Here is a 20,646-nt window from a genome sequence, read left to right on the forward strand (position 1 = left end):
TAGTCTTTTTATTTCATCCTGCGTAATTGCATCCCATGCATTTTGAAGAACACTTTGAAGTTCTTGCAGTGACTGAGGTGCAGGTACGTGATTTCGTACTTTCTTGCCGAGATTGTCCCACAAATGCTCAATGGGATTTAAATCCGGACTACTTGCTGGCCAAACAAGTCGATTTATGCCAACTTCATCGAGGAAATCAAACACTCTTCTCGCAGTGTGTGGTCGAGCATTGTCTTGCATAAACAAGAAGTTCTCTCCGATAAAGGGTGCATACGGAATAACATACGGAAGGAGTATGTCTTCCACGTATACATCTGCGTTCATGTTCCTGTCAAAAAAGTGCAAATCTGTATGAGCGTCCGCTGAAATACCTGCCCAAACCATCACAGAGCCTCCATTGTGGCTGTACCTTTCACTTACAGTACAATCTGCAAATCGTTCTCCACGACGACGATAAACTCGTTCTCGTCCATCTGGAGAATAGAGACAAAAACGAGATTCATCGCTAAAGAGTACTTTGCCCCAGTCTGCGTAATTCCAGTCTCTATGCGCAACTGCAAAATTGAGTCGAGCTACGCGATGACGACCTGTAAGAAAAGGTACAGCCGCTGGCCTGCGCGAAAACAGATTTTGTTCCGCTAATCTTCTCCGAACGGTGTCAACGGATACATTGCAATTGTGGACATCCCTTAAATTGTTTCGAATTTGAACAGCTGTTCGATGTCTGTCTCTTAAATTTAAAACAATAAATCGGTCATCGTTTTCATTCGTACGTCGAGGGCGCCCAGAACCAGGCCTCCTCTTGAAAGAATTGGTGTCTAAGTACCTGGCATAAGCACGTTGCACAGTTGACACTGACAGATCAAGTGCCTCAGCAACGTATCTTCGACTTCTGCCATCTTCAATTAAAGCAACAACTTGAGCAGCTTTTTCTGGAGTTATCGTTGCCATAATCGAGAAGTAATTTCGAGAAGAAGTAATTAATTATGGTTTCAATAGATGAAGTCGCAAGGAGCAACGCGTCTAGAGAGCTAGCAAATCAATCGCATAACTTGTACTATAGTCTTTCAATGTTTTTTCCGTTTGAGACGTGCTTATGCCAGGTACATTGAAAGACTATAGTACAAGTTATGCGATTGATTTGCTAGCTCTCTAGACGCGTTGCTCCTTGCGACTTCATCTATTGAAACCATAATTAATTACTTCTTCTCGAAATTACTTCTCGATTATGGCAACGATAACTCCAGAAAAAGCTGCTCAAGTTGTTGCTTTAATTGAAGATGGCAGAAGTCGAAGATACGTTGCTGAGGCACTTGATCTGTCAGTGTCAACTGTGCAACGTGCTTATGCCAGGTACTTAGACACCAATTCTTTCAAGAGGAGGCCTGGTTCTGGGCGCCCTCGACGTACGAATGAAAACGATGACCGATTTATTGTTTTAAATTCATTAAGAGACAGACATCGAACAGCTGTTCAAATTCGAAACAATTTAAGGGATGTCCACAATTGCAATGTATCCGTTGACACCGTTCGGAGAAGATTAGCGGAACAAAATCTGTTTTCGCGCAGGCCAGCGGCTGTACCTTTTCTTACAGGTCGTCATCGCGTAGCTCGACTCAATTTTGCAGTTGCGCATAGAGACTGGAATTACGCAGACTGGGGCAAAGTACTCTTTAGCGATGAATCTCGTTTTTGTCTCTATTCTCCAGATGGACGAGAACGAGTTTATCGTCGTCGTGGAGAACGATTTGCAGATTGTACTGTAAGTGAAAGGTACAGCTACAATGGAGGCTCTGTGATGGTTTGGGCAGGTATTTCAGCGGACGCTCATACAGATTTGCACTTTTTTGACAGGAACATGAACGCAGATGTATACGTGGAAGACATACTCCTTCCGTATGTTGTTCCGTATGCACCCTTTATCGGAGAGAATTTCTTGTTTATGCAAGACAATGCTCGACTACACACTGCGAGAAGAGTGTTTGATTTCCTCGATGAAGTTGGCATAAATCGACTTGTTTGGCCAGCAAGTAGTCCGGATTTAAATCCCATTGAGCATTTGTGGGACAATCTCGGCAAGAAAGTACGAAATCACGTACCTGCACCTCAGTCACTGCAAGAACTTCAAAGAGTTCTTCAAAATGCATGGGATGCAATTACGCAGGATGAAATAAAAAGACTAATACAGAGTATGCCTGATCGTATGAATGAGGTAATACGCGCACGAGGAGGTCATACCCACTATTAATACACACATGCGTGCGCCCGTACACACACACACACACACACACATACACACACACACGCCACAAGGAGGGTTTGGAGTCTTTAAATACTGTGGAGCTGACGAACCACGGGGTCCTTATCCTTGTGGTATACAAACGAGCACACACACACACACACACACACGCCACAAGGAGGGTTTGGAGTCTTTAAATACTGTGGAGCTGACGAACCACGGGGTCCTTATCCTTGTGGTATACAAACGAGCACACACACACACACACACACACACACACACACACACACACACACACGCCACAAGGAGGGTTTGGAGTCTTTAAATACTGTGGAGCTGACGAACCACGGGGTCCTTATCCTTGTGGTATACAAACGAGCACACACACACACACACCTAAATTAAATTGAAATTATGTGCAACCATTTTTTTTCAAAATAGCGGATAAATGAAAGCATACAAAACCGATAAATAAAGGTTCCCGCTTTGCTCCAGTGCGTGGCGTGAATCAGGTATCGCAGCCCAATGGGACGAAATGCATGTGAAAGTGTGGAGTATCACCTTTACAATGCTTTTTTACCGAGCTCGATACGATAATTATTCGCTGAGCTGCAAATTGAAGAAGAAAAAAGAGCGTTTTTAATTAAATTCGGAATAACTCAGCGAAAAATCATCGTATCGAGCTCGGTAAAAAAACATTTTAAAGATAACACTCCACACTTTCACGAGCATTTGGTCTCATTGGGCTGCGTTACCTGATTTACGCCGTGCACCGTCCCAAACTCGATCCTTTAATAATCAATTTTACATCCTTTCACTTCCTTATCCGCCATTTTGAAAACAATGGCTGAGCATAATTGCCACTTAAATATTCTTAAAGTGGACATTACAGCCTTCATTTTGTTTTTTTAAACATATTTTTATCATCATTATTTACCAAGTTATGATCATTTAAAATTTGATGAAATTTTCTCAAATTTTAGGTGTACCGCTTTTTTTGCGGGTGAGTGTATGTACATATACATCTATATGTATATGTATATGTATATGTATATATAATCTCATATGTTATTTAATATTATTTATAATGCATAATATCATACATATCTATAAAACGTTGTCAGTATTTGGTGATCTTTCGAAATGATAGACCGTAATTATGTGTAAATATTATACATTATTAGCTTTATTAAATATAGTGGAGATAGAGCAATAAGTATAGTTCATTTTTACGACTGCATACTTTTGTAATCATCAATATAATTTAAATATATAGTAAGTCATTAAATATAAAGATAAAATATATGTATATACTTATCTCGAATAATGTAAAAAATTTATACATGATAACTATTATAAATTCAAAAATAATTATATTACAATATTATATTTATACATCACAACTAATATTATTATAGAGGATATTATTAGCGTTTCCTCTTTTACTCGTAAATTTTACAATCAGTTTGTAATTATCGATCATATATGATGTCGAAAATTAATTATATTTCCATGTTGAAAAAAATATTGTTTATACATATATATATAATCGCAATCACTAGATTTCGCTTCGATTACTCAAAAATACAAATTAGATATATCATTATATTATTTGATTTTGTACAGGGTGGGGAAAAATTATTGGTCAAGCTTTTGCCAGTCGATTCTACTCGTCGAGATCGCCAACATTGCATCATAAACATGGTGCCGCAAAATTAACTTTCAAGGTCATTTTCAATGTCAAATTTTTTTATTGGCTTAGTCGATTCTACTCGTCGAGCTGAACAAAAGTCTCAAAGGGACCATATACCGGAAATCAATATTTCATAGAAAAATCTTCGTTTCAAGTTTTTAGAAGCCAAAAAATTTCGTAAAATTAATTGTTATGGGTGTAAAATTTGCTTAATCCACTCTTAACGTTACTCAGGAACAACGAAGTGGGCGTGGTAGATTTTTGTTCCCTTCGGGGTATCTTGGTACCCAGTAACATTTCAACGGCTGTTGGTTCCTTAAAGCAATGGTCATTTGCCTCGGAGAGGAATAATATATCGCTCCATAAGACATTCGTTACTTGTGCTTAAGAAGCTTTCCATCCATATCCAGATCTTTTTCGTGATTATTAGAAGACCCCCGCTGATCTTGAATCAATTTTCAGTGTAAAATTAAAAAAAATTGTTTTAATTTTTTATCAAATTTTTTCTAAGAATAACGTTGCTGTAGCATGCCTCGACGTGGTGGCCGTGATCGGGCGCATCGGGATGGGCGTGACCAACGTCTAATGCTTCGAGCAATTGATCGTGTTCATGGTAATTACACACGAGCACGAGCTTTTTATGCTAGTTGGTTGCGACGCCAAGCTAATGGCAGACCATTACATCCAGGGTCCGTGCCTGATCGTCGAGAATTTCAACGACTCGATGAACGATTCCATAATCAGGAGCAAATGAATTTTGCAGGTGCTGGCCATCGTAGGGCAGGTCGTCCTCGTGTGTCTTTGAGAATTGAGGAACGTGTGATTGCTCTAGCTCGAACTTATCCTGTCATGGGATCACGACGCATAGGCGCGCGAGTAGGGGTTGATCATAAAACAGTCTTGCGCATTCTCCGTGAGGAAGGTCTACGACCCTACAAAGTGCAGGTAGTGCATGAGTTACGATCTGGTGATCGCACAGCTCGTCTTCGTTTTTGTCGATGGATGCTTCGCAAGATCCGAAGAAATCGGCACTTTCTGAAAAATATAGTGTTTACTGATGAATCCAGTTTTTCCAGCACTTCCATTTTGAACCGGCAAAATGTTCGCATCTGGCGCAGACGCAATCCACACGCAATGGTCCAAAGAGTTCAGCAGGGCCGTTTCTCAGTCAATGTTTGGGCAGGGATACTCGGGAATGATTATATTGCTCCTGTGTTTCTCTCAAACCGATTGTCAAGCGTTGAGTATTTGCGGTTTCTACGTCATACTCTCCTGAATCGACTGCGACGTATGATTCCGAGGAATGCCCGTAATCGAATTTTTTTATGCATGATGGTGCTCCACCGCATTTCGGCAGGCAAGTCCGCGCTTTTTTACAACGAGCTTTTGGAACTCGATGGATCGGTCGTAATCCTGCGCCACACTTATGGCCCGCCCGTTCACCTGACCTGAACCCTCTGGACTTTTATTTCTGGGGAGCTCTGAAAGCCATTGTTTATGGGTCAGGCAGGGCTTTAAGGACGGCTCAGGATTTACGAGATCGCATTGAAGAGGCGGTTGCTACTTTAGCACGAAATCGAGCTGTGCTCCGTAGAGTGCGAGATAATTTGGTGGAGAGACTTCAAGCTTGCATTAATAACGGTGGTGGTTACGTTGAAGCTGGCAGACAAGCACAACTGCTCAGAGCTATTGGGGCCGATGGGTCAGTTCTGTTTGTTCGTAGGCAGCGTCGACGACGATAAAGTGAGAGGCAAGGGGAACTCACAATAATCAAGTCATCCCGAAGTGAGAGGCGAGGGGAATTCACTATAATCAAGTCACCCCGAATGGAACAGAAATCTACCACGTCCACGTCGTTGTTCCTGGGTAGCGCTAAAAGTAGATTAAGCAGATTTTTGACCTTGAAAACGAATTTTTTAGGGTCATTTTTGGGAGGTGATTTTCGCTAATCATGATCAGGATATTCAGAACATGATTTTAAGAACTTTATAAGCATCAGATTTATTTTCTGACTTCATAAAAATCGATTTTTTGGAAATTTCAGGCAAAAAAACTTGAAACGAAGATTTCTCTATGAAATATTGATTTCCGGCATATGGTCCCTTTGAGACTTTTGTTCAGCTCGAGTAGAATCTACTAAGCCAATAAAAAAATTTGACATTGAAAATGACCTTGAAAGTTAATTTTGCGGCACCATGTTTATGATGCAATGTTGGCGATCTCGACGAGTAGAATCGACGTCAAAAGCTTGACCAATAATTTTTCCCCACTCTGTACAATCATAAAAACGGATGTGATATTTTTTAATAATAATCAAAATTTTATGCAAGGTAAGAATACAAAATTTTTTTTATTTTCATTGATACATGTAATATTAAGATTAAACCTAAAAATAACAGAATCAATTTAGAAATATTCTAGAAATATTTTTTCTACATTAATATTTATTGAATCGTTTGGAAAATAAGATAAACATTAATTTAATTATATCGGCTAAATAGTATCGACTGGACTCAGTAAAGCATCTTCCATGTTCTTTCTTAATGCTATAATATTTTTCAGACAAAGTTTAAAATTTGGTCTGGCATCCGCTGTACTCCAGCAACGCAGCATCAACTGGTACAACGTTGACGGACAGTTAAGAGTCATCGGCAACCTGCCTCCAGCACGTACATAATTTATCACTTGTTCATCAGTCTTGGCAATATAAGGTTGCTCACCCAACGATGTAATTTCCCACATTAATACACCAAATGACCAAACATCGCTTTGAGAAGTAAATATTCCAATCGTCAAAGATTCGGGTGCCATCCAGCGAATAGGAAACAAACCTTCTCCTTTCTAAAACATGATTTAAACAAAAATTTAATTTTCTGATTCAAGTTGTTCATTTTTAGAATGTGTGCAAAATCAAAAACATTCATTTATCTCTTGCTTTATATAAAAAAAAACTATTTATATTCCATATTACTTAAAGAAACAATGCACGATACTATTATGATAAAAAAATGGAAAGTATTTTCAAAAGAATTCATTTTTTAATCATTAACATTTTTAATAATTATATTTACCACGCGATAATAATCATCCTTGTATATATCTCTAGCCAGTCCGAAATCTCCAATTTTGATGACACGATTCTCGCGATTTCTCGAAGATACTAAACAATTGCGACACGCTAGATCTCTATGTACGAAACGCAACTCTTCCAAGTAGCAACAACCTCGCGCAACATCTTCGCACATGGCGAACAAATCCTGCAAACGCAGAGCAGACGAATCTGACGCTTGCAAATTTCGACAATCTCTCAAATATTTTAACAGATCACCAGTTTCTATCAATTCCAACACTAATAATGGAGAATCCCCATCTAAACAAACAGCCAACAATCTTAATATATGTTTGTGTCGAAAATGATTCATAAGCTCGGCTTCCTTTAAAAATTTCTTTTTCTCATTGGAAGAAGCATCTTTTCGAAGCATTTTTATTGCAACGGATATCTCTGTGCCCGATCTTTCTAAGTTCTTCACATTTCCTTGAAACACCTGCGAAATATTTCACACAAATTTACATGCGTACTTCATTAGAAAATGTATAGTTTAATGTAAAGTAATATTATACTTTACTTTATATTAAATAATTCAACGAAAAATGTATAATAAAGTACACGTTTGTTGTCTCATCTAAATTTTATATTACTTATAATCTATTATAAAAATTCATGTAATTTATATATTTATTAGAAAATACTTATCTGTTTAGTTGAGAGTCCAGAAATTAATTTGAAACATTGCTTGAAAAAATTAATTTTTACCTTTCCGAATGCGCCGCTACCAAGAAGTTTCGTAAATGTAATTTGTTTACGTGCGACTTTAGTTATCGCACATTCATCCGGGTTATAATGTAACATAGGACTGTAGATCACATATTGAATTGAGTGTTTCGGCAAGGTACTTCATGTAAAATCGCTAATTCTACATCGTTCATTGTTGAAGACAAAAATTGTTCATTATTACCTCTGCGTTGACGATACACTGTTATAAAATTTCGACTTAATTATGTAATAATATGTATTACAAAATCTACTGTTTTTAAGTAAATTTATTCGTTTAATTTTATATGAGTAAGTTACTATTTTCAGTAAATATTTAGATATTATATCAGATGTATATATGTATAATCTACAATTCAAGTCGATACCTACATCAAATATACTTACAACGATAAAAGTAGCAGACGCAGATTATAGTAACTATAACGATAAAACTTAACATCAATAATAAGTAATATTTTTTCGCTATTATTCCAGGAGTGCTCGAAATATCTATAATAAGCAAAAATATAAATTTAATATCTTCGTGTGTGTATGTTTTTAGAAATTTATTTTTACTTATAACTTTATTACAAAATATAATTTTTTTAAATTTTAGGCCCATTCATATCTAAAAAAATTAGCGAATAATAATATAATATCTATGCACCACAGAATGTTACAACTACTTTGCAACAATATTGTAATATTACAAATTGCAATGCCACATTACGGAAACATTGTAGAAATATAAATTAATAAAGTATGAATTAGACATTAGCAATATAATATTTATATTATAGACACATTTTAAAACTATAACACTCTTTAATTTATCTATAAAAATAATGTAATAATATATTTTTTTATATTTGTATATATGCGATGAATTTCACTTCTTTGCAGACGTCAAATGAATTAATGACACAGAAATAATATCAATCGAGTAAATATAATTCTAAGCTAAAGATAAGCATTGCTATCTCTTTATTAAAATATAGATAACATTTTATATCAATGTTACAATATATTTTATGATATATTTTCACTTCATGTATTAATACCATATTAATCTTCAAAGATAATATATCTTTTTACTATATTAAGAATAGATACTATTATATCTATCATATTTTTCTATGCATTTTTATGTACTTTTCACATGCAAATATATTTAATTATAACGGATTTTTTAAATTTTTAAATAAAAATATAATTAGTAATGTATAATTAATTCTATAACTAATATATGTATATGTGTATAAAGTACCCATTGTAAGAGTATATAGAACATTTAAAATAAAAAAGGTGATTCTTAAGTAAGAGTTTAAAGTTATTTTGTATGAAAATATAACATTTTATGTTATATGATTGTGTTTAAATATAATTTTGCAATATATTATCTTAGATATATGATTATCATAGATATTGCAAACTTCTATTTATGTCAAGCTTTTTAATTTAATTAAATGTTTCCAAGATATTCATCCATCAAAAACAAAAATATGGTTGCAATAACATTGCACTCTTTCCAATATATTACACTGTAATATTGCTACAATATTTCATTGCAAAAAGCGGACAGCTTAACTTCATCACAATCTTATAACAATAACTCAGAAGAGTTTCGCAATCGATTTGCAATATTGCAATGTTTCAATGAAATTATTCTTCAATATATCCGCAACCTTATTGTGCTGTATGGCTATTTTCATTTGCTTACCACGTTTGCTACCACGTGTTGAAAAAATAAATCTTTCATCAACCGGCCATATAAAATTTTCCTCATATTCAAAGTATCTCAATATCAAGCGAAACTTGTACAATGTTCCCGATTGTAAATTTTCGACATGGTATGTTATTTCTTTGTTATAATTCATTTTAATATAATTCATTGTTTGCCACTTTTCTACTGCAATATCTTCGTACTCTAGTGTAAAAAAGATCGTCAGATTAATATTTGAGATCCATGAAATGTCCATGCTATTTATGTTGACCCCGCTCAAAGTAATATTGTTTGGTTCTGAGTATATGTGAACGATCTTGCTTAAACTGTCGTTGTAGAAATCGCTAAAATTAATTGGATACACACGCACGTATATAAAATATTCTTGTACTGATAGCAACAAGTTAATCTTTGCGAAAAATCTGCCGTCTGCCATACGTTTCGGCACATTGATAAATTGTTTGCCCTTTTGTTGCGTGCCGTTCACTAATGTAACTAACTTCCAATGCACTTCGTAGGTCACAGCCACGCAGTTCACTTTCTTGAGTGGCATCCAATGAACTACTGCTATAGTAGGCGTCAAAGCTAGAACACTTATGTTTTCTGGTGCATTAAGCTTGCCCGAATTAGTTTTTATTGATATCACATTCGAATCGAATGGATTTATTGACAATTGATCAAAGTAAAAATTGCTTAATGTAAACTTCAACTTGTACTCTGTAAATGGTGTTAAGTTCTGAATCTCGTAATATCGCTCGCACGTCAGCACATTGAATTTTTCAGACTTGTTGAGGTTGTTGTCTAAACAATGGCTTACGGAGATAGTATATATAGTAGTTGGTAAATTATATTTTTTGCATCCACTCTTTACAACCGGATCCGGAAGATTTACAATGATGCTGTTTGCCGTTGCATTCACACTCTCAAAATTATAAACTTTTTCGTCCGGTGTCAGGCATCTCATTGGAGAATATGGTTGTAAAGATTTATCAATTGCGTAAATTTTATAAATCTTTTTAAATGAGCTTATTATCTTTTCAACATATTCGGCTGCATTTACGCTCTTGAGATTTGCATATTTCTTTTTCAAAACGTAGAGAGTAAATTCAAACGAATTATCATATACTAAAATGTAAATGTTTGTTTTGTCAATCGTCATAGATTGGAAATAGATGTTATCACTTATGTTTTTCTTGTGTAAAATCGTATTGCACATAGAAACGTTAATGTCTGTCACAAATATGTCATCAATACTTAACCAGTAAATTAACGGCTCCTCATTATTCATGTTGTCAATTATATGAATATAAAAAAACATATGAGATGGGCAAAGGGATGAATTTATCTGAACAATTTGCTCATTTTTTCCATCGAGATGATATTTCATTATATCATATTCTGTATTCGTCCAATTGTATGATAGGCAATATAAAATTCTAAAAATTATATAATTACTTTACTCATTATAAAACATTATTTTAAGAAAAACAGAAACGTGTATGTAGTAAAATTTCGAAATTCTTATAATTATATAATAACTTATTATTTTTTTTATTTATGATATTAATTATAAAACGTAAAATTATAGAAAAATTACAAATTTGCATAAATCTTTAATGGAAAATTATTTTTTCAGGTGAACGGTAGTAAACGTACCCCATAGACGGTGATACAATTAAACCGTAATTATTACTTTCTGATTTGAAAATTTCATCATATCTAATTATGCCATTTTCCCACATTGTTAAGTCGAACTTTACAATATAATGGTAGCCTGACTTTTCATAGATAAAATATAGATTTCTTGCTACCCAGTCAATGCAAAGATCAAGTAGATAATAATCAAAGCTAGCTATTATTGTGGTTTTATTTTCATTAATCTTCAACGTCATTAGGACATTTTCGATACACCAATAAATTCTATGTTCTTGTATCGAATAAGCGGCATCCATTACTGATCTGAAAAAAAGGAACTGTAATTGTATAGTAAAAAATTATAGTTGTGATTTCTAATTTTATACTGATTACTGCTATAATGTTGATAATAATAAACTTGTGCATAATAATAATAACTTTAACTTTATAGTTAGTGTTAAAAATAATTTACGGTAATTATAACTATTTTTTTATCAGTATACGTACTTTGATATTACTCTAAAATTAGTAATGTTTAAATCCACGTCGAATATGTGGATACCTTCTCCCGTTGTGAATAATAATTTAGGTATTGGATTTTCATGTGTAGTCGACACATTGATTAAATCCGTGTAAGGACCAGCAACAATTTTAGTATGCGCACGTACTCGAAAATAATATGTCGTGTTAGATATTAGATTGTGCACCGTGTGCTCCAATTTTGTAGTTGTGATATTTTTATCGTCGCAAATTTGAATCTCTTTTAAATCCTCGATGAAAAAACATTGCACTGTGTACCCTTGTATTATTTCATCGGTAAATTCAGGTTGGTTCCATCTGTAAAAACATAAAATTTTAGCCATTTTATATTTAACAAAATTATAACAGAATTAACATTTTGATATATTTATGTCGTTGAATTTGAAGAAAAAGAGAGAGAAATGAAAGAATACAAACTGAGAATTTAGATTCCTTACCTCAATGTCACAAAAATGTCGTTCACTTTTTCTGTGAATTGACTGTCGAATTGTACAAATGCTCTGAGAGATGTTGGCTTGTTCAAGTTTTCTAGAGATTTTAAGATCGTACATATTAACATAATTATATATTATATATAAGATTAAGTGGATTTATCTCAGTAAATCAGAAAGAACAATTTAATGTGAAAATAAAGGAAAGAGAAAAAATGAATGTAAACTACAAAATGTGGAAATTAGCACATATTGATCTTTAAAAAAATAATATAAGAATTTTTTACGTCATTTAAGATTTAGAAAAGTAATCGTTAATTCATGGTGAAAACGAATAAATAACTTTTAATAAAATGACAAGTACTTTTCGAAAAATTTCTATAGCTTAAGAAATCAGAAGTATAATATTTACGACTGTTTTAAAACAGAGTGGCAAATTAATAAAATTGACTTTACCTTAACCCTTTCGTACCTCCGGGACGTACAGGGTGATTCTGAACAAACGTTTGTCTTTAAAATATCAAATTCTTGAATGAATTCTAAGACGATTTTTCCTCTTGCAAAATTTTGCCCGGAGCTTAGTTTTTAAACTATAGGCAAAATGCAAGTGACAGATGATCGACACTAGCGCTCCACATGGCGAAGCACGTAAGTTTCTGTGAGTCTATGTTTGAATTACCGCAAGCATATGCGATCATATTATACATTAAAATGAATAAAATCATTTTAAAAACTGGTTTTCAAAAAGTTTTTACTGAGGATTATCGTTCGAATGTTGCGAAAAATGGTCGTTTATTATTTGAAAGTGGGCATGTTGGAAGTGTACGAGAAATAAAGTGGGGTACTCAATCAAATAGAACACAATAGAAGCTTATGTGATCAAGCTGGTGTTGGAAATATTCCATATAAAACTATTTTAAATGTAAATAATGTATAATTTTTCCATATTTAGCTGTTAGTAAAATTTGTCAATAAACAATAGGTTATGATTTTGTTTATATGTTTTTATTAGTTGAATGAAGCACGACAAATTACTTCGAACTCATGTGAATGTACTGCTGGTTTAGGACTTCAGTACAAGCACAGGGCAGCTTTAGTATATTTTATAAACAATTACACGGATAAAAGCAAAACAAGCGAACCATGTACATGGCTGGCGCCAAAGATTGCTAATGCAGGCAAAAAGAAGTATGCAGAAATTAAGAAAATAAAAGATTTAATTCCACCAAAGAAATTAAAGTATGAAATTGAACCCCTTTCACTGAGTAAAATCAATTTTCCTTGTTCGTTATACAATTTAGTTAAGTCTGCCAATAGAACAGAGAGCCAAAGATTTGTTAATAGTTTAATAAATGAAATACTAGGTAAGGTAGTTGTTAGTTTGCAAAGTACTCAATGCAATCAAATAATTGATGTTGTTTTTGAAAATCAAAAAAAGTTTAAAATTTATACGAATAATCTAAATTTCAATATAATTTATGAACAAATTTTTTATGAAAATAATGTGTGTGTTAACAAAAATGACATGATAAATATTTGTGATACTACTATGGAACAGTCTGGAAGTGATACTTGGTTTATAGAAAGGAGCATTAGAATATCTGCTACTCGAAGCCATAGTGTAAAAACTAGGAGAAAAGATTTTAAAGAGCTTGCCCAAAAAATGTTACAAAAAAAGGATCTCACTGGACAAACTCTACGGAATGTCCATTATGGATTAAGAAATGAACCAGTGGCTCGCAAAGCTTTTGAAAGATTAACTTCAGTAGCTGTGTATGACTGTGGCTTAATACTACATTACAAACAGCCTTGGTTGTGTTGTAGCCTTGATGGTATTTGTGTGGAAAATGGTAAACTAGTCCGTACACTGGAAATAAAAAGTCCAATCACATGTGCAAATAAACCTATTGTTGAAATTGAAAATGGTTGTATAAAAAGTATTAATGTGTCATACATTATTTTTACTGAAGAAGAGGCATGTTTACAGTTGAAAAAATCACATGAGTATTATACTCAAATTCAAATAGGTTTATACTGCACTGGTTTTAATGTATGTGATATGTATATTTTTAGCAAAAATAATGAATCTTTACATTTAACAGTTAAAAGAGATGAAGAATTTTTAAAAAAGACTATTCTTAAATTAGAAATGTTCTATTTTAAATATTATATTAAACATTTAATCCCTTTTTATGGCTTATAAGCATTATATTCAATTGTTTATTCATGGTAATTACACGTTATGAAAGTACATAATTAGATTACGAAATAATTTTGTATTTTAAAAAATATCACATTTTTTATTGTTAATAAAGTTTATACTTTTCACATCACTGTTTTATTTCATCAGTTGTTTATGATAGGTGCTTGCAAATTGGCCATAATGCAACACATAATGCACAATATTGTCAACATAAGGAAATAATGATGTGTTTATTTTATGCAATATATTATAAATTTTCACTCTTTGAATGGCTCGTTCCACATGTATTCGAACACTTGCAACTATTAGTTTCAAGAAGTTCTTCTTCAGTTAAATGGCCATCATGTCGAAATGGAGGAATAACAACAATAGCATTTTTGTCTTCCACAGATGTTTTTATACCGGGGAAACCTTTATCAGCCAGTACAATATCACCTGGTTGTAAGAGATTCACTAAACCACAATCAGTTGTTATAAAAGTATCACTGGTTTTCCCTCCATAACACTTTGATATAAATATAATACTTCCATTTGGACTTATCGCTATTAAGATCTTAAAAGTGTATGCTGATTTGTACTGTGAGTATGTGTACACTCTCATTTCTACAGTTGATGGTTGTTCAATTTTAAATTCAGTACAATCTATTATGCACCGACAATCAGAATAATGAATCTTGAAAGCAATTGGCATGGTATCTTGAATAATTTCTTTATCAGGCCAAAAAATATAATTTTTAGTTGCAGATGATAATTGTAAAAGAACTTCTTCAAATATTCTTGATACTGTTTATGGATTTATGCAAAAATAGACTGAGATTGCATGAAATGGTATTCCCTGTTTCATTTTTATTAAGAATATTAATAATCTGTTTTCTTTTTTGACTTGAACGTTGCTTGACACATCCAATATTCCTAAAAATAATTCAAAGACCTTCTTTGACACACCGGTTTTCTTCAATTGATCTTCAGTGATTCTTTCGTCATAACCATGAAAACCTTTCAGATCATCATAATTATTTGAAATTCCAGTGGCTCGATCAATTTTAGGATTAATATAACCGAGTGTTATCTTATGGGGAATGATTGCTTCCGTACTAACATTTGACATTCCATCAATATACTCAAAAGAAGAAGAAAATTTGAAGTTGCATTCATCAACATGAAAGTCTGGGGTTTGAGTCCATTTATCTTTTTGCGCATTATTTGCCATTATTTGCACTGATGTTGTTGGTGATTCTTGCGACAATGAATAGTCAAGACCAATATCATCAACACTGCAAATACTGTTGTTTTGAGAAGATGACTCTGATCTTCTCTTATGACGCTTATATCTATCTATAATTTTCTCTCCAATTTTTTCTTTTGTAGAATCCTTTGAATTAAAGATGTTTGGTACGTAGGCAGGGTTGCGAGGATCCATTGACTTTTCTCCACCACAAAAATGTTTGCTGCAAATTCTTGAGTGCTTTGTAGGTTGCCATTGTGAACCGTCTTCGCTAGAAAAATATTATAAAGATCAAAAAAATTTGAAATTGATTCAGTTTCAATCAAAACATAACCAATAAATGTATCGTACGTTTATACATATTATATGTATTATTACATATAACTATTTTCAACTTACTTACAACGATTTACGAAATTTATCCATTTTTCTCTCCTATCACACTCGTGAGGTTTTGATGGAAAAACATAAAACGTCACATCCTCCGTATTCAGATATGAATTTCCACATCCAGGAACACAACATGTCACTGATTTTCTTTTTTTCGATTTTTTTTGGATACTATTTCCTAGTGGATCACTCATTTTCGTTTGCATATGATGTGATTTTTATACGTTTATTTATTTATTGTTTATACGTTTACTGTTTATATTTTCTACAATTCGTAACTTTCTCAATAGACTCACGGGAACTTACGATTTTGGCCACGGTGCGCCACCATGCTACTTGCATTTTGCCTATAAAGGAAAATAGTTGACTACTTACGGAACGAGTATAGGAGGTAGGCAGGGACGGCGCGATATAGGCGATTAGTGGGGCGCTCGCCGCAATCAGCTGATTGCTATACGCGATGATTGTAACAATCAGTGTGTGTGTGTGTGTGTGTGTGTGTGTGCGTGCGCGCGCGCGCGCGCATACACGTTCTCACACACACTGATTGTTACAATCATCGTGTATAGCAATCAGCTGATTACGGCGAGTACCCCACGTAATCACCTATATCGCGCCGTCCCTGCCTACCTCCTATACTCGTTCCGTAAGTAGTCAACTATTTTCCTTTATAGTTTAAAAACTAAGCTCCGGGCAAAATTTTGCAACAGGAAAAATCGTCTTAGAATTCATTCAAGAATTTGATATTTTAAAGACAAACGTTTATTCAGAATCACCCTGCATATGTCCCACCTACGAAAAAAATCATAACTTTTAAACAAATAATCCTATCGACTTTTACCTCAGCTTGTTTTAAAGAAGAAGGTTCAAGCTACATGTAAAAAAATCGCGCACTTTGAAATGTAATGTTTACAATAAAATATAATTATTTAAACTTTGTAAAAAGTCAAACTTTTAGAGAATAAAGATGAACCGTATATTAATCAAAAAATCGTAAAATTTATGCGCTAATTATAAATTTAAAGTTTTATTTAAATGTGATTACAACTTTATTATGATAAATATTATAATATTTTATATGTGTAATCAAAGTAGGACGACGCGTCCGACTAGCATCCAAGTCTCGCGGCAGATGCGCGCCTTGTAAAAAAAAGTGTATAACAACGCTACGAATCGAACGTGTGTGTGCATATTCAGGAAAAAAACATAATATAAATTTTAAAAGATGAACCTTCTAGATCCAAGCTCATATTTTAAATATATTGATATTTAAGCCTTTCATAATCGCCATCTTGAATCTCCCATTTTGAATTTAAATTTTTATGATAAATTTGGAATCAGCATCCCCAAAAACCTAAAAAATTGTCTTCATATGAAACGCATCTCTTTTGGGAAAGCCGGAGGTACGAAAGGGTTAAATTATGATAATTTTTATGTACAATGTTATGTTTATATTATGCCTTTCTATTTCTTTTTTAGACGAAATTAGAATTTATATTCTTCTCACTACTGGAAGATATTTTCAGATTTGATTTCCACTCTCGCTGCAATTTAAATTATATTTACACTTTTTCGTCATAGATTTTGTTATTAATGTTTTATGCATTTTTTGCAATTTACCGATAGATTCTGGGATGATAGAAATATTTGCCAGTGTAACTTCATCGACTTCTCGCTCATTTCTCATAGTACTATCAGAATGACTTCGGTCAGATTTGAAATTTAGTACATGATGATCACTTTTCTCGGACATTGAAATATCCTTCATAAAATATAACATACGAAAAGAATTAAGTGAATATCGTTGAAGCGGTTGTTTCTGGTGCTGTTAATGTTAAATTATATAAATTATAAAATTAAACGAAAAATTGCCATTCGTTTTTTGTTTGCTTAATAGTACCTTTGATATATACCATTCCTAAATGATATAAGTTGAATGTGATGTAGTTTTATTCATATCGTAAAATCTATTTATTTATTTTTTTTAAGACATCTTGTATATCAAACTTAACTCATGTCAAACAGAAAATCAATCAATAGGTTAACGAGAGTCAATGAGGATTCATAACAGCTTTTAACAAGTAGTACAAGCGAAAGTGTAGCTCTTTGCAATTATTAAAACAATTTTGTCTAACGATTTGATTCTTTCTCACGATAGGTTAGTTAACTCTTCTCAATTTTACCGTAACTCAAATTTCTTTTCAAAAATTTGCCAATATTACTAAAGTTTTATTAATGTTTGTACTTCAAGAATAAAAAGGTTAAAAATATTGTTTCTTTACAGTTATTAAATATTAGTCATAGAATTATATAAATTCTTTTATTTATAACCTTGTCAAGTTTTTTCTCGAATGCCGTTATATTTTTAACACAAACAAATCCTGGAAATGATAGTATAAACCGATATTATAAACCGATAATGCTACGATACAAATATGTGGATATAATTGTATATAAATGGATATACTGGGTGTTAAAAAAGTCTGGACACGGTCGAATATCTCAATAAGGAAGAGTTTTACTAGAAAGTGTTTTAGACAAAAGTTGTACGGCTTCGAGGGGAACATAACTTTGGTTTGACCTTGAAGAGTTATTTGAAGGTCACATGAAGGTCACCTTCAATTTCTTAAATGGGACCTACTCTTTCTCATTACATATTCTTGTAGCTTATCTCGAGAGCTTTCCAAAACACTAAACAAAATGTTTTTTCATTGAGTACTTATTGAGTTATAAGGCTTGAAATCATTTCTTAATTTTACATAAACCGTAAAATATCTTGTAAAATATTCATTTTTCGATTATCTTACCTTAATACTTTTATGTACAAAATAATGAGAGGAATCAATTGGTGTAAAGAAAACACATAGTTATTTTTAAGAAAAAATATGTAATTTGCAATTAACAATTACATATTTTTTCTTAAAAATAACTATGTGTTTTCTTTATACCAATTGATTCCTCTCATTATTTTGTACATAAAAATATGAAGGTAAGATAATCGAAAAATGAATATTTTACAAGATATTTTACGGTTTATGTAAAATTAAGAAATGATTTCAAGCCTTATAACTCAAAAAGTACTTGAGGGAAAAATATTTTATTATAGTGTTTCGGAAAGCCCTCGAGATAAGATACAAGAATATGCAATAAAAAATAGGGGATTCCATTTAAGAAATTGACGGTGACCTTCACGTGACCTTCAAATAACCGTACACGGTGAAACTGATATCGCCACGTAATGCGCTACTTGAAACCTTATAACTTTTGTCTAAAACACTTTCTAGTAAAACTCTTCCTTATCGAGATATTCAACCGTGTCCAGACTTTTTTAACACCCAGTATGTACAATGAAAATTAATATAAAAATTCTAGCGATAATTATAGAATATATTGTCGATCGAAATATTAGCGTTAATAGATACAACTTGAAGAATGTCTGATGAATGATATTTTTATTAAACTGATTTTCTCGATATTTAGTAGCTCTGTGCCGTTATATAATTATCCTTAACACAAAGAAATGATGCTAACTTTCTAAATTAATTTCATAAAATAAAATCTACATTAGTAAATCTTACTATATATCAATAAATATTATTATAAATATATATATATATATAATTATTATTTCTAAAAATAACAATTTTAAAAATTAATGAAGTTTTCTGTCTACTATCTGCTACATTAATATATACATACGATGGCACTTCAACAGATTTTTATGTTATTTTTCTTCAATTTTTAAAATTTCTTTACTTTTCTCTTATGGAGAGAGAGAGAGAGAGAGAGAGAGAGAGAGAGAGAGAGAGAGAGAGAGAGAGAGAGAGAGAGAGAGAGAGAGAGACAAAATAATACAGTCAAATTTTAAGATACCGTTTTAATTAAATTTAATATACTATCTAACATCCATTTGTAAACAAAATTTCAAAACTTTATCCATCTTTTTTTTACAACATCGTACATACTTTTTTCTTTCATATTGAATTGTTTTATTTTATCTTATCTTATTATAGGTAGAATATATAACTTATTATCATTCATTTCTAGTTACACTACTAACTGCAATAACATTCAATTGTTTCTTAATCAAGCGAAATATATCTTACCTGCGTGAAATTTAAATTTGGACGCATGGAAACACTTTCTTTCTGGAGGTTGTTTGAAGTGGTATAATCCTTCAGCGTGATAGTTGCCTTTGTCAGTACTAAACCTTTCAATAAAACACATAAAATTGTTCCAAACATAATTTGCATTTTTCGTAAACGTTTGCACTCAATCGGTTTCCGTTGAATCAAATAATTGTTTTTTTCACTCTACTAATTCTGCTGTGTTAATCGAATTGATATTAATTCATATATATACATATATTTTCGATAAATTCTTTAAAACTCAGTTTTAAAGAATTACAAGTTATTATCTTCTAATATTATGTTTTTAGATTTCTCTTTATGGTCACGATCACAATATATATTTTAAGATTAAATTAGGGAATTCTTATTAAGTAAATAATTTCTATTTTTTTTTAAGAGAGCAAATGACAATGCAAAATGATACAAAATGATCATTTGATTGTATAGCGAACACAGGAATACAATTATTATCAGCTTTCCTTTTTCATTAATATTATAGTAGAAAAACGTTGATAAAAAGATAATCACAATCAAATTACAAACAATCAAAGAAGTTATAGAATTATAGATCTTGTAACATTTTCAGCCATATTCAAGCACACGCAGCGTGTAATCGAATTCAC

At 32.5% G+C, this 20,646-nt stretch overlaps 1 protein-coding gene and 1 pseudogene across 3 annotated transcripts; both read right to left on the reverse strand.

The window, feature by feature from the left end:
- Window positions 1–6,271: 6,271 nt before the first annotated feature.
- On the reverse strand, window positions 6,272–20,330 carry LOC145965778 (proto-oncogene tyrosine-protein kinase ROS-like; annotated as a pseudogene). The gene is made up of 10 exons (XR_014436800.1): window positions 20,000–20,330; window positions 17,514–17,655; window positions 12,082–12,172; window positions 11,612–11,941; window positions 11,126–11,428; window positions 9,467–10,905; window positions 8,152–8,256; window positions 7,747–7,966; window positions 7,004–7,477; window positions 6,272–6,773 (listed from the first exon to the last, which is right to left on the reverse strand). The product of XR_014436800.1 is annotated as a proto-oncogene tyrosine-protein kinase ROS-like (transcript).
- On the reverse strand, window positions 14,609–15,981 carry LOC145965489 (uncharacterized). 2 transcript variants are annotated; one of them, XR_014436736.1, is made up of 2 exons: window positions 15,903–15,978; window positions 14,609–15,774 (listed from the first exon to the last, which is right to left on the reverse strand). XR_014436736.1 is itself a non-coding variant. In XM_083089100.1 (2 exons), exons 1-2 carry the CDS (start codon window positions 15,927–15,929, stop codon window positions 15,066–15,068), a joined length of 732 nt encoding a protein of 243 aa, XP_082945226.1. In that variant the 5' UTR covers window positions 15,930–15,981; the 3' UTR covers window positions 14,609–15,065. The 2 variants fall into 2 exon arrangements, 1 of the variants encoding a protein (XP_082945226.1); XM_083089100.1 differs by having other exon boundaries at window positions 15,907–15,981.
- Window positions 20,331–20,646: the final 316 nt, after the last annotated feature.

The sequence above is a fragment of the Camponotus vicinus genome, unplaced genomic scaffold (genome assembly GCF_025532165.1).
Source record: "Camponotus vicinus isolate PSW18456_S1 unplaced genomic scaffold, iyCamVici1.0 SCAF_14, whole genome shotgun sequence".
In the NCBI taxonomy this organism is placed as follows: Eukaryota; Metazoa; Arthropoda; class Insecta; order Hymenoptera; family Formicidae; genus Camponotus; species Camponotus vicinus.

Excerpts from the sequence above, each read along its gene's own strand:
- LOC145965489 (XM_083089100.1), bottom strand. The coding sequence starts at position 15,929 with ATGGATAAATTTCGTAAATCGTT. Across the intron at positions 15,775-15,906 it reads GATAAATTTCGTAAATCGTT|CGAAGACGGTTCACAATGGC; the intron begins GTAAGTAAGTTG and ends ATATTTTTCTAG.